The sequence below is a fragment of the Rhinolophus ferrumequinum genome, chromosome 26, assembly GCF_004115265.2.
Source record: "Rhinolophus ferrumequinum isolate MPI-CBG mRhiFer1 chromosome 26, mRhiFer1_v1.p, whole genome shotgun sequence".
In the NCBI taxonomy this organism is placed as follows: Eukaryota; Metazoa; Chordata; class Mammalia; order Chiroptera; family Rhinolophidae; genus Rhinolophus; species Rhinolophus ferrumequinum.
Genome location: NC_046309.1, coordinates 18,503,510 through 18,519,588, shown reverse-complemented (window position 1 = coordinate 18,519,588; position 16,079 = coordinate 18,503,510). Strand labels below are relative to the sequence as shown.

At 40.5% G+C, this 16,079-nt stretch overlaps 1 protein-coding gene across 4 annotated transcripts in view; it reads right to left on the bottom strand.

The window, feature by feature from the left end:
• GRM8 (glutamate metabotropic receptor 8) overlaps positions 1-16,079 on the bottom strand; it is a 682,520-nt gene that overhangs the window by 543,403 nt on the left and 123,038 nt on the right. For all 4 annotated transcript variants that reach the window (XM_033099301.1, XM_033099298.1, XM_033099300.1 and 1 more), the window contains exon 3: positions 4,294-4,510. In XM_033099301.1, coding sequence (XP_032955192.1) covers positions 4,294-4,510 — 217 coding nt within the window. The remainder of the gene's footprint in view (positions 1-4,293; positions 4,511-16,079) is intronic.

The following is a 16,079-nucleotide window of genomic DNA, read 5'->3' as shown; positions in this document are numbered from 1 at the left end:
TTTATTGGGGTATAGCTGACAAGTAAAACTTGTATGTATTTAAGGTGTATAACATAACGTTTTGATGTACAGATACATTGTAGAATGATTACCACAATCAAGTTAACATGTCCATCACCTCACATAGTTGTGTGTGTGTGTGTGTGTGTGTATGTGGTGAGAACACTTAAGATCAACTCTTAGCAAATTTCAAGTAGACCACACAGTATTATCAACTATTGTTAACGGTCTGTACATTACATCTCCAGAATTTATTCATCCTGAATAACTGAAAGTTTGTACCCTTTGTCCAATGTCTCCCCATTTCTCCCCCACCCCCACAACCCTTGGAAACCACCATTCTACTCTGCTTTTATGAGTTCGACGTTCAGGTTCCACGTGTAAGTATTTATCTTTCTATGTCAGGCTTATTTCCCTTAGCATAATGTCCTCCAGATTCATCTGTGCTGTCACAAATGGCAGGATTTCCTTCTTTTGAAATATACAATATTCCGTTATATATGAATTTTCTTTATTCACTCGTCCATCAATGGATGCTTAGGTTTTTTCCATATCTTGGCTATTGCAAATAATGCTGCCATGAACATGGGAGAGCAGATATCTCTCCAAGATACTGATTTCTTTTTCTTTGGATATATACCAAGAAGAGGGATTGCTGGATCATATGATAGTTCTGTTTTTAATTTTTGAGGAACCTCTATTATTTTCCAAAACAACTGTACCATTTTAAACTCCTACCAACAGTGTACAAGGGTTTCCTTTACTCCACGTCCTCACCAGTGCTTGTTGTTCCATACATTTATGTAAAAATTTACCCCATGGGCCTATCTTCAGCCCCTTTCAACATATCCTACCTCAGCAGTGACCTTTCCCACCTCAATTATCAATTTTGTAAGAATGAGCTTTAGATCTAATCTCAGTTCCTGCCTTGGCTCTAGACCAATGTTCTTTGCTGCTCTTCTTCACAAAGACTTGTACTGGTACCTATCATTTATTGTGTTTATAACTAAACCATGCTGCCCACCCCAAACCAACCTTTCCATTTTACTGTCTCTGTCCTATTCATGGCACTTGCATTCTCCCAACTGCCCAGGTTCAGAATTTTAAGGTCAACTTTACTTGTTTTCTAACCCTTGAGCTCTACTTCCAAGCAGTTGCTGAGTTCCATACATTCTACCTTGCAAATGTCTCTCAAGTCTGTTCCCTCTTCCATTTCTACTATTACTGCCCTATATCTGGTGAGATTGATATTGCAATGGCCTCTCAACTAGTCTCCCCATCTTCTTCTTCTGATTTGTACACTCTTAAATACATATCCTGACAGATCCCTCTCTCCTCAGCAGTTTCCTTTACTGTCTGGCAAATAAAGGATAAATGTACCCCCTATCAGGTGGAATACTCTATTATGTGTCCATGTCAAGCCTTCTTATTTTGGTGCCCATACCTCATTACACAAACTATTTTTCAGTCAAATTGTGCTATTTGCTGATCTCAAATATATTTTTTGCCTTGTCCAGTAAAAATCCTACAGTAAATGATGCCTTGGGATGAGACTATAACAGTAAGATATCGAGGAGCTATTTGTCTTTATTTTATCAAATAACTCCTGCCCCTCTCTCCCCCAGAAGGATCTTGACTAGAGAAAAGCCATCACTGATGCCTCTGTTCATGACCGCCATTTACTCCTAAACTCCGTTCTCTAAGATTCAGGAAGGATACTGCCCCATGTCTCAGACTTTGTTCAAATGAAAAATGTTCTAATCAAACCATACAAACAATTTATCACTAAACAGGTTTTCATTTCACTATCATTCCCTTATGATCTGTCTGAATCAGAGATAAAACATAGGAAGTGTCAATGTACCCGGAAATGTCTTAGCAATCAATGTTGCTAATCTGGGAAATTCAGAACAGATTACAGGAAAATTTATAGCAGATGGGAAAATCCATAATTTCATTATTAATAATAGGCAAACACTCCAGGAAATGAATGCATACATCCCTCAGTCAAGATACTAAGATTCTTTTTAAAACACACTACTAACACGGTGACAGGGATGCCATCAGTGTCGTGGTAAGAGAAGCACATGTTAGAAAACTAATGAATTCTCGTTAGAGTCATCAGTTCACTTCAGAATGGGTTAAGTTGCTACCATTCGCCATTCCCATTAATATCATTGTCATGTAAAAGGTTTAATTTTCAGCTATTTTTGTTCTAGATAAAATCTTTGTCATTAAAATGAGGAATGATTTTGATATGTAATATATTCCATGGCACACTCTAGTGTGGTACTAATTTGGCCTCTTCAGTATTCTGCATATTAATTGACAATGCAGCCGGCCTCCATTCCCCCTGATAAGTAAGAACGGAAATAGAACGGACAGCCAATCAAGTCATAGAATACTGAAAGATCAACACAGAAGAAACATGTTGCTCTAATCAGGGGCATACACGTGGCACTAAAATTATTTCCTCCCATACTAATGGCTAAGATAGAAACAGGAATAATGAATGGCACCATCTGAATCATTTTATGTGACAATATTACCAAAGTATAGCAATGATCCCCCAAAAAATGAAACTAAATATTTCTTATTTTAGTCAAAAGAATAAAAGTGGTATCTCCCTTAATGTTTAGAACAATGCATTTTATTACATTCTGCAACAACTGGCAATTGTCCTGTACTGAATTTTTCATAGTCATCTGTTTCATGTCACAAAAATATATCCAGTAGTTGAAGAATGTATAGGATCACTACAGAAAACTTATCATTTCAATAGATACTCTATTAGTTTCCTTCCTTTGTTGAATTGTCATACTGGTGAGAACTGACATCAGCTGCTTAAATAATGCATTAACGCTGCTTCCAGAAGCTTCTATTTTCGAGTGGGCATTTCCTCTAAGGATAAACTTGGGATTCTTATCCAAGAAGGTAATATAATTTGCCAGCCTTTAAAGTTCAATTGAGTGTTTTGAATCATTTTTATAGCAATAGTGATATAATTTTAAATTCCAAAGAGCAATGATTATGGTAGCATGGACACTTACAACAGGTGTAAATAGTTGTCCAATTAAATCAATTAACCCAATCTGTCCAACAAGGCCAGGCCTTTTCCATCTTTTATGCGAAAGCACAGCACTGGAACAAATGTTAAACATACTAAGTATCGTGTATAATAAATTTCCATGCCCTGTTATGTGCAAAACAGATCCCAGGCATCTGCTAATCTTTTTAGAGAACACCTCATTCCAATAACTTATTCAATACCTCCTTGTCCTTGCTGATTATGGATAAGCCCAAATCACCCCCCAAGATCTTTTCCTGAGTTGAAGTCTCCAGGAAAGACAATAAATTATCAACATCAGTTCTTCCTTCGAGTTCAAAATTACTCAGAAACAGCCAATGGGTACTGTATTTTTCCACAAAAATATTATTAGTCTTACAGAAAAAAAATGTAAATTTTATTCAGTAATTCTTAATAAGAGTTATAGTATTTGTTAAGTAACAGTAATGTATCCTTTCATCCACAAAGGCATGTTGTTGACCAATCAGCATTAAGATTTGTCCTCTAAGTTGTTTTTTGTTTTGTTCTGTCGGGTGTTTTTTTTTTTCCCCACATAGTGGAATGGATTTACAACCTCATAAGTAAACATACACATGGTGAAATACCTATAGAGATTTGTCTAAGCACCTTTTAAAAATCCCAGAACGGAGCTCATCAGCAACTTATTATAACCAAGTTTTTACATCTTGCCCTTCATCTCACTGTAAACTTCAGAATTTAAGGTAAAAATAAAAATGCAAAAAGTCAAATATGACAATAACAATATTGCTTAAGCATAGCCTTGGGGGCTACTTCAGTATTGTTTTAAAACGATTACCAGTCTTAATCCCTCTAGTGTTGGATGTTAAATTCCAGTGCCTTATTTTTAATTTAATGACTTGCTAATGTAAACTTCCATCTTGAACAATCAAAAAGTATGTCATTTATTCAAATTTACAGTGACTCTAATGTGCCAGCAAACTCCCTCGTCAAAACAGACATCTTTAAAAAATGTTCGCCTGAGTCAGGAGCTCTATTTCCTAAATTAGCACCAAAGGGTCACCTTGGTAGAGCATGAACAACAAAATCATTTATAATAAACCCAGCTTCCCCCTCGAGCAGACAGCCTCGGCCGTGCATCCATAGGAGCTCTAATTATCCCATACAGATCAGAGCGTGCTTGGACATGCTCAGACTCGCTCAGCCCATCGCCTCAAAATACAAGCATGTGACAAATCCATGCTTACCAATCTCCCTCGAGATCTGAGTGAAGGCCTCCACGCCACTCTCTCCATAGTTGCCCTCAGAAGCCAGTGTTGACACATAGTTCCACCCCAGTTCCGTCACAATGTCCACCATGGCTTGAGCTTGGTAGGAGTCAGGCGGGACCACACGAGAGAAGAAGTCATACCTGGTGTTGTCACTTAGCTCTGGGGCTGTGGATGCATAGCTGATTTGAGGTATCTGCAAAATAAATGACATGTCATTTCAACCTGGGAGGCATCGTGTGGAATGATGGATTGTCACAAGAGACTGAACAAGCTATCACAGAAACCTAGATGACAGAGCAACCTGAAACCAAAATAAGGTTTGATGACTACCAGTTTAATTAGGAAGTGTTTTATAATGGTTTGTGGGCTCACTTTCTTTCAAAGCACATTTCTAAACAGCAAGAAAATATGTAGTGTTGCTTCAGGTTCCATGGTTTCTGAAACCAAAGTAAAATAATTGTGCTTTTTTGTTGCTGTTGCTGTTTTATTCTGTACATGGTAAGTTCTGGTGCAGAAATGAAGGTATAGTATATACATGCATCAGAAAGGTCATCTCTGAAATTGTCTTTGGCTTTAGGACATAAAGGCTGTACAATAATGAACAGAGACTTTGAGATGAGATTTTTTTTTTACACTTGATACCATTTCAGTTTTAGGACTATATTCTTGGTAAAATATTTTAAACATACAGTTTTGCAAATCTATTTATTGATTATTAATATAATCACTGAGTACCACACACAGATTTGGGAATAGCCAACCATGTATCTTCTAACAAAAATATTTTTTCAACAGCCCGGTCCACCCACCAAAAAAAAAAAAAAAAAAACACCATAAAACAGGAATCCATACCATAATTTCTTTGGGAAAAGAGACTGTTTTCTGATATAAGGACTGTGAATCGCTTGAAGGTTTTCAAAACTAGGACTCCTATGTCATTGCTCCTAAATAAATTCAAACTGAGTAACAAATTAACTACATGCCATGAATTTCCCCCTAAAAACACTTTTAAAATGTAACATTTTAAAACTGTTACTCTTCCAGTGAAAAGTGCTATGATCAAAGAACACGTGGTTGCTAAAAGAGAACAGCAGAAAGACATAAAGGCTACACAGGGCACAGGACATGCAGGAAATCTGGCAAACGAGGCAGGAAAGGACATTTCTGCCACTGGGAACTGCACGTCCAAAGGCATCGAGTCAGGAAAGGGTAGGATAGATTCCAGGAATTGCAGCATTTCAGACGACAGGAATGTAGGATGCCAAGGGAGGTGTGTCAGGAAATAAAACAGCAAAGCCAGACAGAAACTAGATGATGAAGGGGGAAAGGGCGGGTGTAGAACCAATAAGTATCTGAAAGACGAGGAAAGGTGCAGTGGATGAGGAAAAATGGGGGGTGACTCTCAGTTCTATGGCTCTGGTAACCGGGTAGGTGATGTTTGCTCTTTACCAAGACAGATAAAAGAAGAGGAGACTTGTCAGACAAAACGATAAGTTTAACTTTGATTTGCTTCTTTTGAGGTTCCTGTGAGATGAATGAAAGCAACTAAACAATGGGCAATAATATTGAGGGACCTGGAGTTTACGAGGGTCTTCGGTACCGGAGGTAAAGAAAGGTGGGGGTATGCATAATGGGAGTGGTAGTTAAAGCCAGAGGAGGGCATGCGGTTACTCAAGGAAAATATAAAGAGTGAAAGGAGAAGGGCAATTTGGGAGGGTGAGCTATGCAGCTGTGCATCTCATCAGGCCTCTGCTGCCAGGCTGTGGTGTGAAAGTTCATAGGTCAAAATGACTACAAGATGCCCTAACTCAGGGTGCTTAGTTAAAGATGCAAGTTTGCCTTCTACATAAAATCATTAACTTTGCTCTCCCTCAGATCCTGCAGCTAATGTCAGCGCTCTGGTGTCAAAGAGTCTGCAGTTCTATCTCCCCAAACAGGCCTACACCCTCTGGAAGCCAGCCGTCACCCACCACCCCCTGGCCAAATGATTCCAAATCCAGATGAAGGCTTTAACCATCCTCTTGATATCTTCGAAACGCTCTCTACATCTAGATAATCTTTCTTGGGTCTAGAGAGTCCTACTCCATACTGGTGGCTAATGAAGTGACAATGAACTTCCCAAGATATAAAAGCGTCAGTCACCCAGGGAACAGAACTGGACGAAAGTGCTTGGAGCTCTCCAGGGTGCTGCAGGATCCATTCAGCTTCTGTGTAACCTGTATCTCTCTATATTAGCTATAACAATGATTTAGCCTATTTAACCCCCAATACTTCCCAGTCCTGTTCCCCTAGGGGCACTATGTTAACTAGCTTGTTATCATTGTGGATCCATGAAAACCAGTCTGACCTGCTTCCTCCCTGCCCCTTTACTTTCTCTGCCAAATACAACAGCCATCTCTTGGCAGGCTGTTCCCTTGATTAAGTTTTGTGCCTTTGTAGTATATGACTAATCATCAAGGACACCCTCCAATTTTCAACCACACACATCTTGGCCTTTTCACCTTTTCTAGCTTGCCTCCAAGGGACCTGGGAAAGAGACAATGGAGGACTCAGCGTGAGCTACCCCTTACTAGGTAAAATCTTCCCAAAGATCAAGAGCATGCGCATTTCTATGTTCCAATGAAAGAGATTCAGCAGCTTGACCTTCACTTTGGAAAGAATTCTGTGCCTCTGTGAACATGGGTGTGCCTGTGTACGTGTGCATGTGTGTGTATGTGTGTCTGTGTGTATGTGTCTGTGTGTATGTGTGTCTGTGTGTATGTATGTGTGTGTGTATGTGTGGATGTGTGTCTCCATGTGTGTATGTGTCTGTGTGTGTATATGTGTGTGTATGTGTGTATGTGTGTGTGCCTGTGTGCATGTGTGTGTATATGTGTGTCTGTATGTATGTGTGCCTGTGTGTCTGTCTTTCTGTGTGTGTACCTGTGTGCATGTGTGTGTATGTGTGGATGTGTGTCTCCATGTGTGTATGTGTCTGTGTGTATATGTGTGTGTATGTGTGTATGTGTGTGTGCCTGTGTGCATGTGTGTGTATATGTGTGTCTGTATGTATGTGTGCCTGTGTGTCTGTCTTTCTGTGTGTGTACCTGTGTGCATGTGTGTGTATGTGTGTCTGTGTGTGTGTCTGTGTGTGAGTCTGTCTGTGTGTGTACACATGTGTGTGTAGGGCAGCATCCTGTAGTACATGCTGTAGCACACTTCCTTGTCCTATTCGGATATGTAGTAATCCTCTCACTGAGAATCATTCGGAGTCCAGTAGCTGAAGGGCGACTCAGAGTCCAGCAGGAAAATGCCTGACACAACCTGCCTATAATAATGAGCCACCCCTTTCTAAAAATGAGCACAAAGTGTGAAAGTTGAGTGTTTGAAACCAAAACTAATTATCTCAAATTACTACCTTCAGTCAGTCACTTCCACGGCTGTTTAATTAACAGTCAGCATTATGCTTAGGATTAATTAAACAGGTGTAAAGGGTGTACAAAATAAAAGTGCAGAGGGGGAATGGTTGTTTTAATAATTAGGTAAAGGACTTCTCCCCAAACTCTTGAAGAGTTTTCTCTTTGCCTATCAACTTGTGGAAAAGTAATGTGAGAGTACGTATTTGTATTTTCATTTGCTCACCATTTGCTGTATTGCCGTCTACAATGCTAGACATCAGGGTAGACAAACAGTCCTTCAAGACAATTTTTCAAGTTGTCATGAAGTCACATCTCATTTTCATTTTATTGTGTTCGACCACTAAGCATTGGCTCATTAAGCATTTTAATTTCTGTGCCAGCATCCCCAGTATTTCCACTGTCCTCAAATTAAACCCCTACTGACAACTGAAGTGGGAATTGCTCTAAAACCTGGAATGTTTCTTTTTCTTTTCCCTACACTAAATCCATCCTAATTAATCCCTTCACCCTGGAGGTTCCATCTATCAGGAACAACAACAATTTTTAAAAAAAAAAAAAAGATGGTGGGTAGGGAATAGAAGTAGAGAGGGAAAAAAGAGGGAAAATGAGGAGAACATAACAAGAAAAGAAGATATTAGGAAAAGCATTCTACATCAGCTCTCCCATCCTGTGTAAGAAGTAACATCCTTTTTAAGCCTCTGGTAATTCCCACTTGCCCATTCAAAGAATAATATCCAAACTCTTCAGGCTGGCTCATGAAGCCCTGATGTCACACTCTGTCCCATCCTCATGTCTTCCCTGCCGTACCCTGCCAGTGTCTGCACCCCCACTCATGCCAATCGCTGTGTAGAGAGGGATTGGCTCCCCCACTTGCACAAATGTAATACCCAGCTCAAAAGTCACCTGCTCCCCGGGACACTTTCATTAACTCCCAGGCCGAGCTGTTGTCTGTTGCTCCTCACTCTCATAGTTTCCATCTTCTGACATTAGAACCACGACAACATGCTGGCTTGTGAGACTCTCAGGGGCAAAGTCTCTATTGATTTCCTTGGTATCCCCAGAACCTAACAGAGCAAGTACTCAGCAACTGCCTGGAGGCAATGAAATAATTAAGCTGGGGCAAGAATTTGGTACAGCCTCTTCCCCAGCACCTCCTACCCTACATCCCACCAAAACACTGCGCAGGCTACTCTCCATTTGCCCCTCTCAATCCTTCTCTGTCCTGCTGCATGTCCTAGGAGGTTGCACCGTAATGATAGATCTGGGTCTCACGCCTCAGGCTTTCAGTTGAGTTTGGGCAATGGGACCCCAGTAAGAAATGGGAGGGCCGGCGGAGACAAAAGTCAAAGCATTGATTTCCCTATCTCCTTCCCCACCAACTCTATGTTTCTCCACCGAAACCCTCATCCACAGCTAAAGCTCTTGCCAGGTTCTACTGACCATTCTCTACCCTTGTCCCTTCCGGTCTTGCCATTGCTCCTAGTTCCTGAGTACTTCCCCATCCTGCACTGTTTCCTTTCACTCTGCCCACACCTTATAAATAGTCCTTCTGTTAACCTCTCTTCCCTCTGAGTGTGCCAGAGCCTATTAACATACCCTCTCCTCCAGGTCTCTGTAGAAGGGACATCCACTGCCTTCTTCCCCTACCCTCAACCCTGCCCTGGCCTCTCCATCCACTTTCCCTTCCAGCTTTCTCTGCCACTGCCCTTACATGACTTTTTTTTCTTTTTTCTTTCAGTACCTTAAGACATCAAACTGCATCATTTGAAAACACCTGCCCATTTGCTTGTTTTCACTTCTTATTTTCCTTGTGCTGAAGTATCATAAGAACATGATGTGTGCTTAAAAAAGACCTTATTTCCATCACCCAAATAAAGCAGACAATTGAGACAATTAATTGCACAACTCAAGATACTAACCACCATACCTTCCTTAAGCATTTCCTTTAAGCATCCACTTTTGGGATAATTGTTTTGTGATGAAAAAACCCTTCCCCTTCTCCCACTCCATTTTCATGGCAGCCCACAGAAGAACAGATTCCTGCCCCCACCTCAGCCCTCTTGGGGAGTTCCAGAATATACATTTCCTACCTAGAGCTCCACCTCTTACTCTTCTTGAGCTAAAGCATCTGATCAGCATGAGGTATCTGTTGTCACCAAGCTTAGGACATAGAATTCCAGTCCAAATCAACTAAGTGCCATTTCAGACACATCCACGCAGACACATCATAGGGAAGCAAACGATTGCCACACAGCTTCTTGAAATGCTGAAAATGGTTATGAAAACTTTATAACCATCTTGGAAAACACTTTGACAGCTCATGGACTGCAATCTGTCATTAAAGAAGACTAAAAATGACATTTCCAATCAAGGACCAAAGTCACAGATTCTTTAATTATTTGTCCCTTCTTGCTCATCTTTCTGTATAGGATGGATATTCTAGACAGGGCTGAAATTTCTTATATCTCCCTCACATGGTCTGTGTCTCTTCCTGTTGCCCTCACTGAGTCTGAAGGCACATGACTGGGAGGATGACATGGGGTGTAACTGATATGCGAAGGGGCTAAGGGACCTTTAGACACCATACATATGCTTTCAGGTTCTAAGAAGAGCACAATTCCGCTCCACCTGCCTTCTTAAGGCTCCCCGCTGTTTGCACATCAAAACACTGTGGTGAGCTTGAAACTTTCTGTGTTTGCTCAAAATGGCATGAATTTTGCATCCATTTCCCCCAGTTTATGCTTTGCCCAAGATCCCTAGGAAGCCAAGACACCCCTGATGAGCAATGAGCCACTTAAAGCACAGCTCAGAGGAAGGTCCTCAGAATCACAGTAAATTGAAGTCTTCCAGCAAGAAACTCCTATACTCGTTTGCAGACAGAAGTCAGTTTAAGATCTGAGTCACACATTTCCAGCAATTCCTGCCAGAAAAGATTTTTGCTCTTTTTTATCTTCACAAACAACCTTGTCCATTGACTGTCGAACTTACTGGCGGATGTTGGTGGGGTGCGATCTGATTTTGTGCTGCTCAGTAGCATCATCGGTTTTCTCTGGCGAATGATCAGCCTGAAGCTGTGCTCTTTCCTCAGGGGGTAGTGCTTGCCTGAACACTCCTTCAGTGATGCTGGCCTTCGCAACAGCAGCCACCACTGCGATCGTTTCCTGCCACCTGGTCTGGGGATGGATTTGTTGTTGCTGCAGAATCAGGCCCAGAAAGCATAATGATTACAGCCACTAACTTTGTCTTTTCAGACTTGACTGCTCTCTGGTATTAAAACGACTAGTTGCTTGTGGCAAAACATGAGTATATAATCAGAAATTAGATAAAAATAAGGGCTAGAAGTCAATGTCCAGCAAGGACCCTCCCCTCCACACACTGCCCTGAGCTGTCATGCTCCTCTCAGCTTCAAGAAAATGGAACAAGGAGAGGCAAAAGGAGGAAGAAAATGTAGAGCCAAAGAATAGAATAATAAAGAAGAGTGAGGCTATCCGGAGTTTGCTTCCAAAAACATGAAGAAATACTCCTCTCCTCCCAAACCAAGACCTGCGCAGTATAGTGAGCCCACCCACACAGTGGACAGATAGTAGGCTTCCTGATTTGAAGACTTAGTGACAAACGTGAAGTTCAGTCCCTGTCTTTCCTCTCAGTTGAATTTCCACAGTTGATTTAGGGAAGATTACAAACTTTCGTGTTTTGATACATGGTGGAGCTTAGCAAAAGAAAAGGAGAGTAGGCCAATTGAGATGGGAAATTGTGGAGGCCATGGAGGGAGAAAGGGAGTAGGAGAGGAAGAAGGAAAGAGAGAGGGAGAGGGAGAGGGAAAGAGGGTGAGAAAGAGAGAAGGGGAGAGGGAGAAAGAGGGTGAGAGAGGGAGAGAGAGAAAGAGAGAGGGAGAGAGGGAGGGAGGGAGGGAGAAAGGAAGGAAGGAAGGAAAAGATTTTATTGTACTATATTTTTATTGTCCTTCCCACCATCAGCTCATTCACCTGAAAGGGCCTCGGGTGAGGACATGCCCACCTGAAAGGGCCTCGGGTGAGTTAACATAGCTGGGTATAGAATGATGTCAGAAGACTTCAGGTTTAAGGTTAGAAGGTTTAATTCCATGACGGGCCAGGATGCAGAGCATACCCCTCACCAGAACCTTCCTCTTCACAAACACACAACATTAATAACAAAGTCAACCACAGAGAGGAGAGACAAGGTCAGTTCATTCTCATAACTGGATAAATGCATCACAGATGGCTTGCTGCTTACTGATGGTGAATGTGAAATTTCAGCAGCAAATACGAAGACTATCAAGGCATTGAAGACACACTTCAAAACATTAATAGTGCATTTTTGTCCATATGTATGCTTGAAATTATACACACATATTACACTTATAAAGTCATTTTGGGGTTTCAGATAATCCATTTAGATATTCTACTGAATTGTAAAAGGGTACATTCCTCACCACTCTTTCAAGGATATTGTATGAGTCAGGGAAATGGCATACTCAAATCAGGGTAACTCAAGGAATGTTCATAAAGTGACTATTTTCAAGGGGCACTATTTAGGGAATGGCAGTAGAAAGCCCTAATCCAGTAAAAGTCAAAGGAAGGCAGAGGAGGGAAAAGTTACTGAAACCAAAAGGAGTCATGAACAGAAGTCATCTTGGGAGAAGCAGTGACCTCCCTGGGGGGACACAGCCAGCCCCTGGCAACCCCACAGGGACATATCGAAAAAAATTATATACTGACCTCTCCTCCCTCCCTGCTGGCTCTCCCCTTGACCAAACTCACTGGAAACCAAGGGGCAAGAGGACCTCTTGATATTGTCTGGACAGTTGCGTCCCAGGGCAGCACACAGAAGGCAAAAGACAGAAGGTGGATGTGAGGGGTAAGCAGATACCATCCCTCCCGGGTCTCATTTATCATCAATCATTTGACACTTTAAATACACTTATGAATGGCTGTGCAGTTTCCCAGTTTCCTATGATATACTAATTTTTTATAATGATGCTCTCAAATACTTTTGGCAGAACATCTACACTAAGATATTTTGGTCTGGCTACTGAAAATTCCAATGTTGCAACTCGGCCAACTAAATGGAATTTGTGGGGGGAAAAGAAAATAACTAACGTCCTGTTTAAAAAAGAAGTAATGATTTTAATCAAATTGGTAATGACACTTGACTTCTGACCTGTTTATTTAAAATGAAAGACAAGTAATCCGGGAACATGAAATAATTTACATATAAACAACCATAAGTACGAGTATACCCAATAAGAGTAATAAACCCTTTTTATATCTGCTAATTACATTTTACAATGAGAAAGCACAGCAGCTCTGAAGGGAAAGATTTTGTTTTAATTGGTCAAGTCACTAGTCATGGGGGAATTTTTAAGCCTATCTACCCTGAAAATATTCACCCAAAAGTTCTAATAGCAAGTTGAATTTAAAACTTTTACTTTTTAAGGAAGGGTCTTTAATATTTCAACTAGTTCTATAGTTTCTCTAGTTTATGGCTTCTCCTGATCTTCCATCTTTCCTTATTTTTAAAAAGTGAACACTATCTTTTCTTCTTTTCATACATTTCAGTACTCTGCGAGGTCTCGAAAATTATAACTAGAACATAAGCAATATCACTCCCAAACTAAAAAGGTTAATTCAATACACACACTTTTTCTGATTAGTGGTCAAATGAAACTTAAATTTTTTTAAAGGTTACTTTTGGATTAATTCATTCAACAAATTAGCCCCCACTATGTGCCAGACACCATGACAGGCTCTGGGGATAGGGCAGCAAACAACACATGGTCTTCCCACCCGCACGGAGCCTATGGTCAGATGGAACAGACAGGCATTAAATAAACAATCACCCAAATAAACATTTAAGAGCAAGAGTAATGAGTGCTGTAAAAGAGAAATATAGGCTGCAAAGAATAATGGCCTAACTCATCTATTCTGGGGGGGTTGGGGGGGTGGGCGCTGGGAAGACTTCCCTGCAGAAATGACATTAAGCTGACGCGTGAAAAAAGGTGGCAAAAAGGGAATGAACACTGAACACCAGACACAGATTGCCTCTTCCGTCAGGCTTCCTTCAGATGTGTAAACCACCCAATTTATACAAGCGACGAGGAGGGGTGGTTGACCGACAGGTACTTAATTTTAAAAACCTGCCACAAGCTGAATAATATTAAACCTAACACGACCATTTCCTGTGCTTTTTACACACAGTAGTACCGTACATGCATAATTTGAGTTCTTGTATTAGAACTATGTAACAAAATAACTATGCAATTATCATCAGGAAACTGCATTATGTTGTCATCGGTGCTAAGGATCAGGAATGAATGAACAAATGAATGGATAGATGGAGGATGGGGAAAAAAAAGAATGAATCCAGCAGAAACTAAGCCCATAGAAGAGAAACCATTTTAAGGCAAGGGCCCAGGAAAAAATAAATGTATACTTTATATTATTTACACGCTTTACTATTTGTTTCCTTACGAAAATAAAAAAAAAAAATTGATTGAAAAGTAAAAAGAAACTTCATTTTTACTCAGGCACTGAAGGCTTCAGGATAGGATTTCAAAAGACATGAGAAGCAGGTTAGAACTAACCCAGGAGAAAAATAATCTGGCCTTTTTTTTTTCTTTTTTTTTTTTTTTTACAAGATAATATACATTTTCGGCACCTCTCACAAGGAGGAAAGAGAAATAAATGGATCTGTCCACCTCTGAAAACTCTGCTCAGTGACCCAGCACCCCAGAGAGACAAGGAGAATGTCATTCCCCGATTTCATTATTTCTAACTACTACTGCCAGGATTCCACTGCATGCCGGAATAAAAGATATTTCTTTGATACCTTCTCGAGAAAGTTTTCAAGCAGCTTGGGATTTCAAAATGAAATCTATCTCTAAGTATTCTTCTAAACAAAACATAGGAAAAACTTTGCAATGAGTTGCTTAGCACAGTCAAAATTATATATAAAGAGTTTGGATTTTTTTTTTTTACTTGAGTACAAAAATATGATCAATTACCATTTGTTATACTCAAAAACCCAAAATGATGCTATGGCACTTTCTTAGCATCATTTGCTAAATCACTTAAAAATTTAACTCTCCCACCCATTCATTCCCATCACTGCTGACTTCAAACCATCACCCAGCATTTAATTTTCCTCTTCTGCTGATTTCCTTGCTGTGCAATCACCACTGTGGTTCAATGCTTCCCCCCAAGCATGTCAGTACTAGAACATTAAAAAATAAAGTTAATAATTATAACCAATGAATTGAAGTCAACAAAACTTAAGCGGGGTGCTATTTTGCCACTCAATAATGCATGGTTTGAATGCTGAAAATAGAAAGAATGTTGATAAAGACTGTGCAAATAAGGTTCCCAGTTGACAATTTCTTGGATTTTTGGTGATTATCTACATTCATTGACATCTTGGTCTTCGACTGATAATTTATTCCCCAGCTGGCATTCAGGTACTGATTCTGAATACCAAGTACCACTGGACATTTTCATTTCCTTTATGTTGTCTAAGTTGATGAACTCAGCATGTTAGAAGAGGGTACATATGCGGTTAAAGGTCTTAATTAAAGCTCCTTTACACAGGAACCAAAAAAAAATAAAATAAAAGATCCACGTCTAAAACCAAATAGCTGATTCTATAAATGAGCATCAATGGATAATATGAAAAGTAGATGAAAAAATGTAAGTGACTCAGGTTCCATTATTACGTACCGGAAACACGCCAAGCACATGTTCCTCTGGCAAACACCATCTCCTCATCATAGTGTCCAAACGGCAGTACGTTAAGGTTCCCCAAAGGGGACTGATTAACCCTTTCTGCCCATCGCTGCACCATCCACAATCTTTTTTTGAGGAGACTAGATCACTGTTCTTAATAAACCTCTTTTATGCCCCATATACCATCTGCACACCTAACATATGAAACACCATGTATGCATGCAGACCTATACTGTGTACAGGTATTTGGTTGGTTTTGCCAACATTTATTCAACAGGCTGGATTAGCCAGGAACTATGCTAAGTGCTCTAGCTCCATTTTATGGATGAGAAAACTGAGATCTGGAGAAGTTCAGTAACTCTCCTGAGGCTGAATAGTTTGTAAATGGCAGAATGGGATTCAAACCCAGGCAGTCTGACTCTCCACTTATCTCTCAAACACCTCTACCCTCCACTACCTCAGGGTCATTTTAAAATGTTCATTCTTCAGTAGCTTTGTCTTTCATGAGTGCTCAAGTTCCTGGAGAAACCACAGTTCCCTGTTCCTACTTCTTCCGGTCACATACACACCCCCTCAGGGTCACAGGTCATACATAGTTCAGCTCGGGCGTGAACACACCAACTCG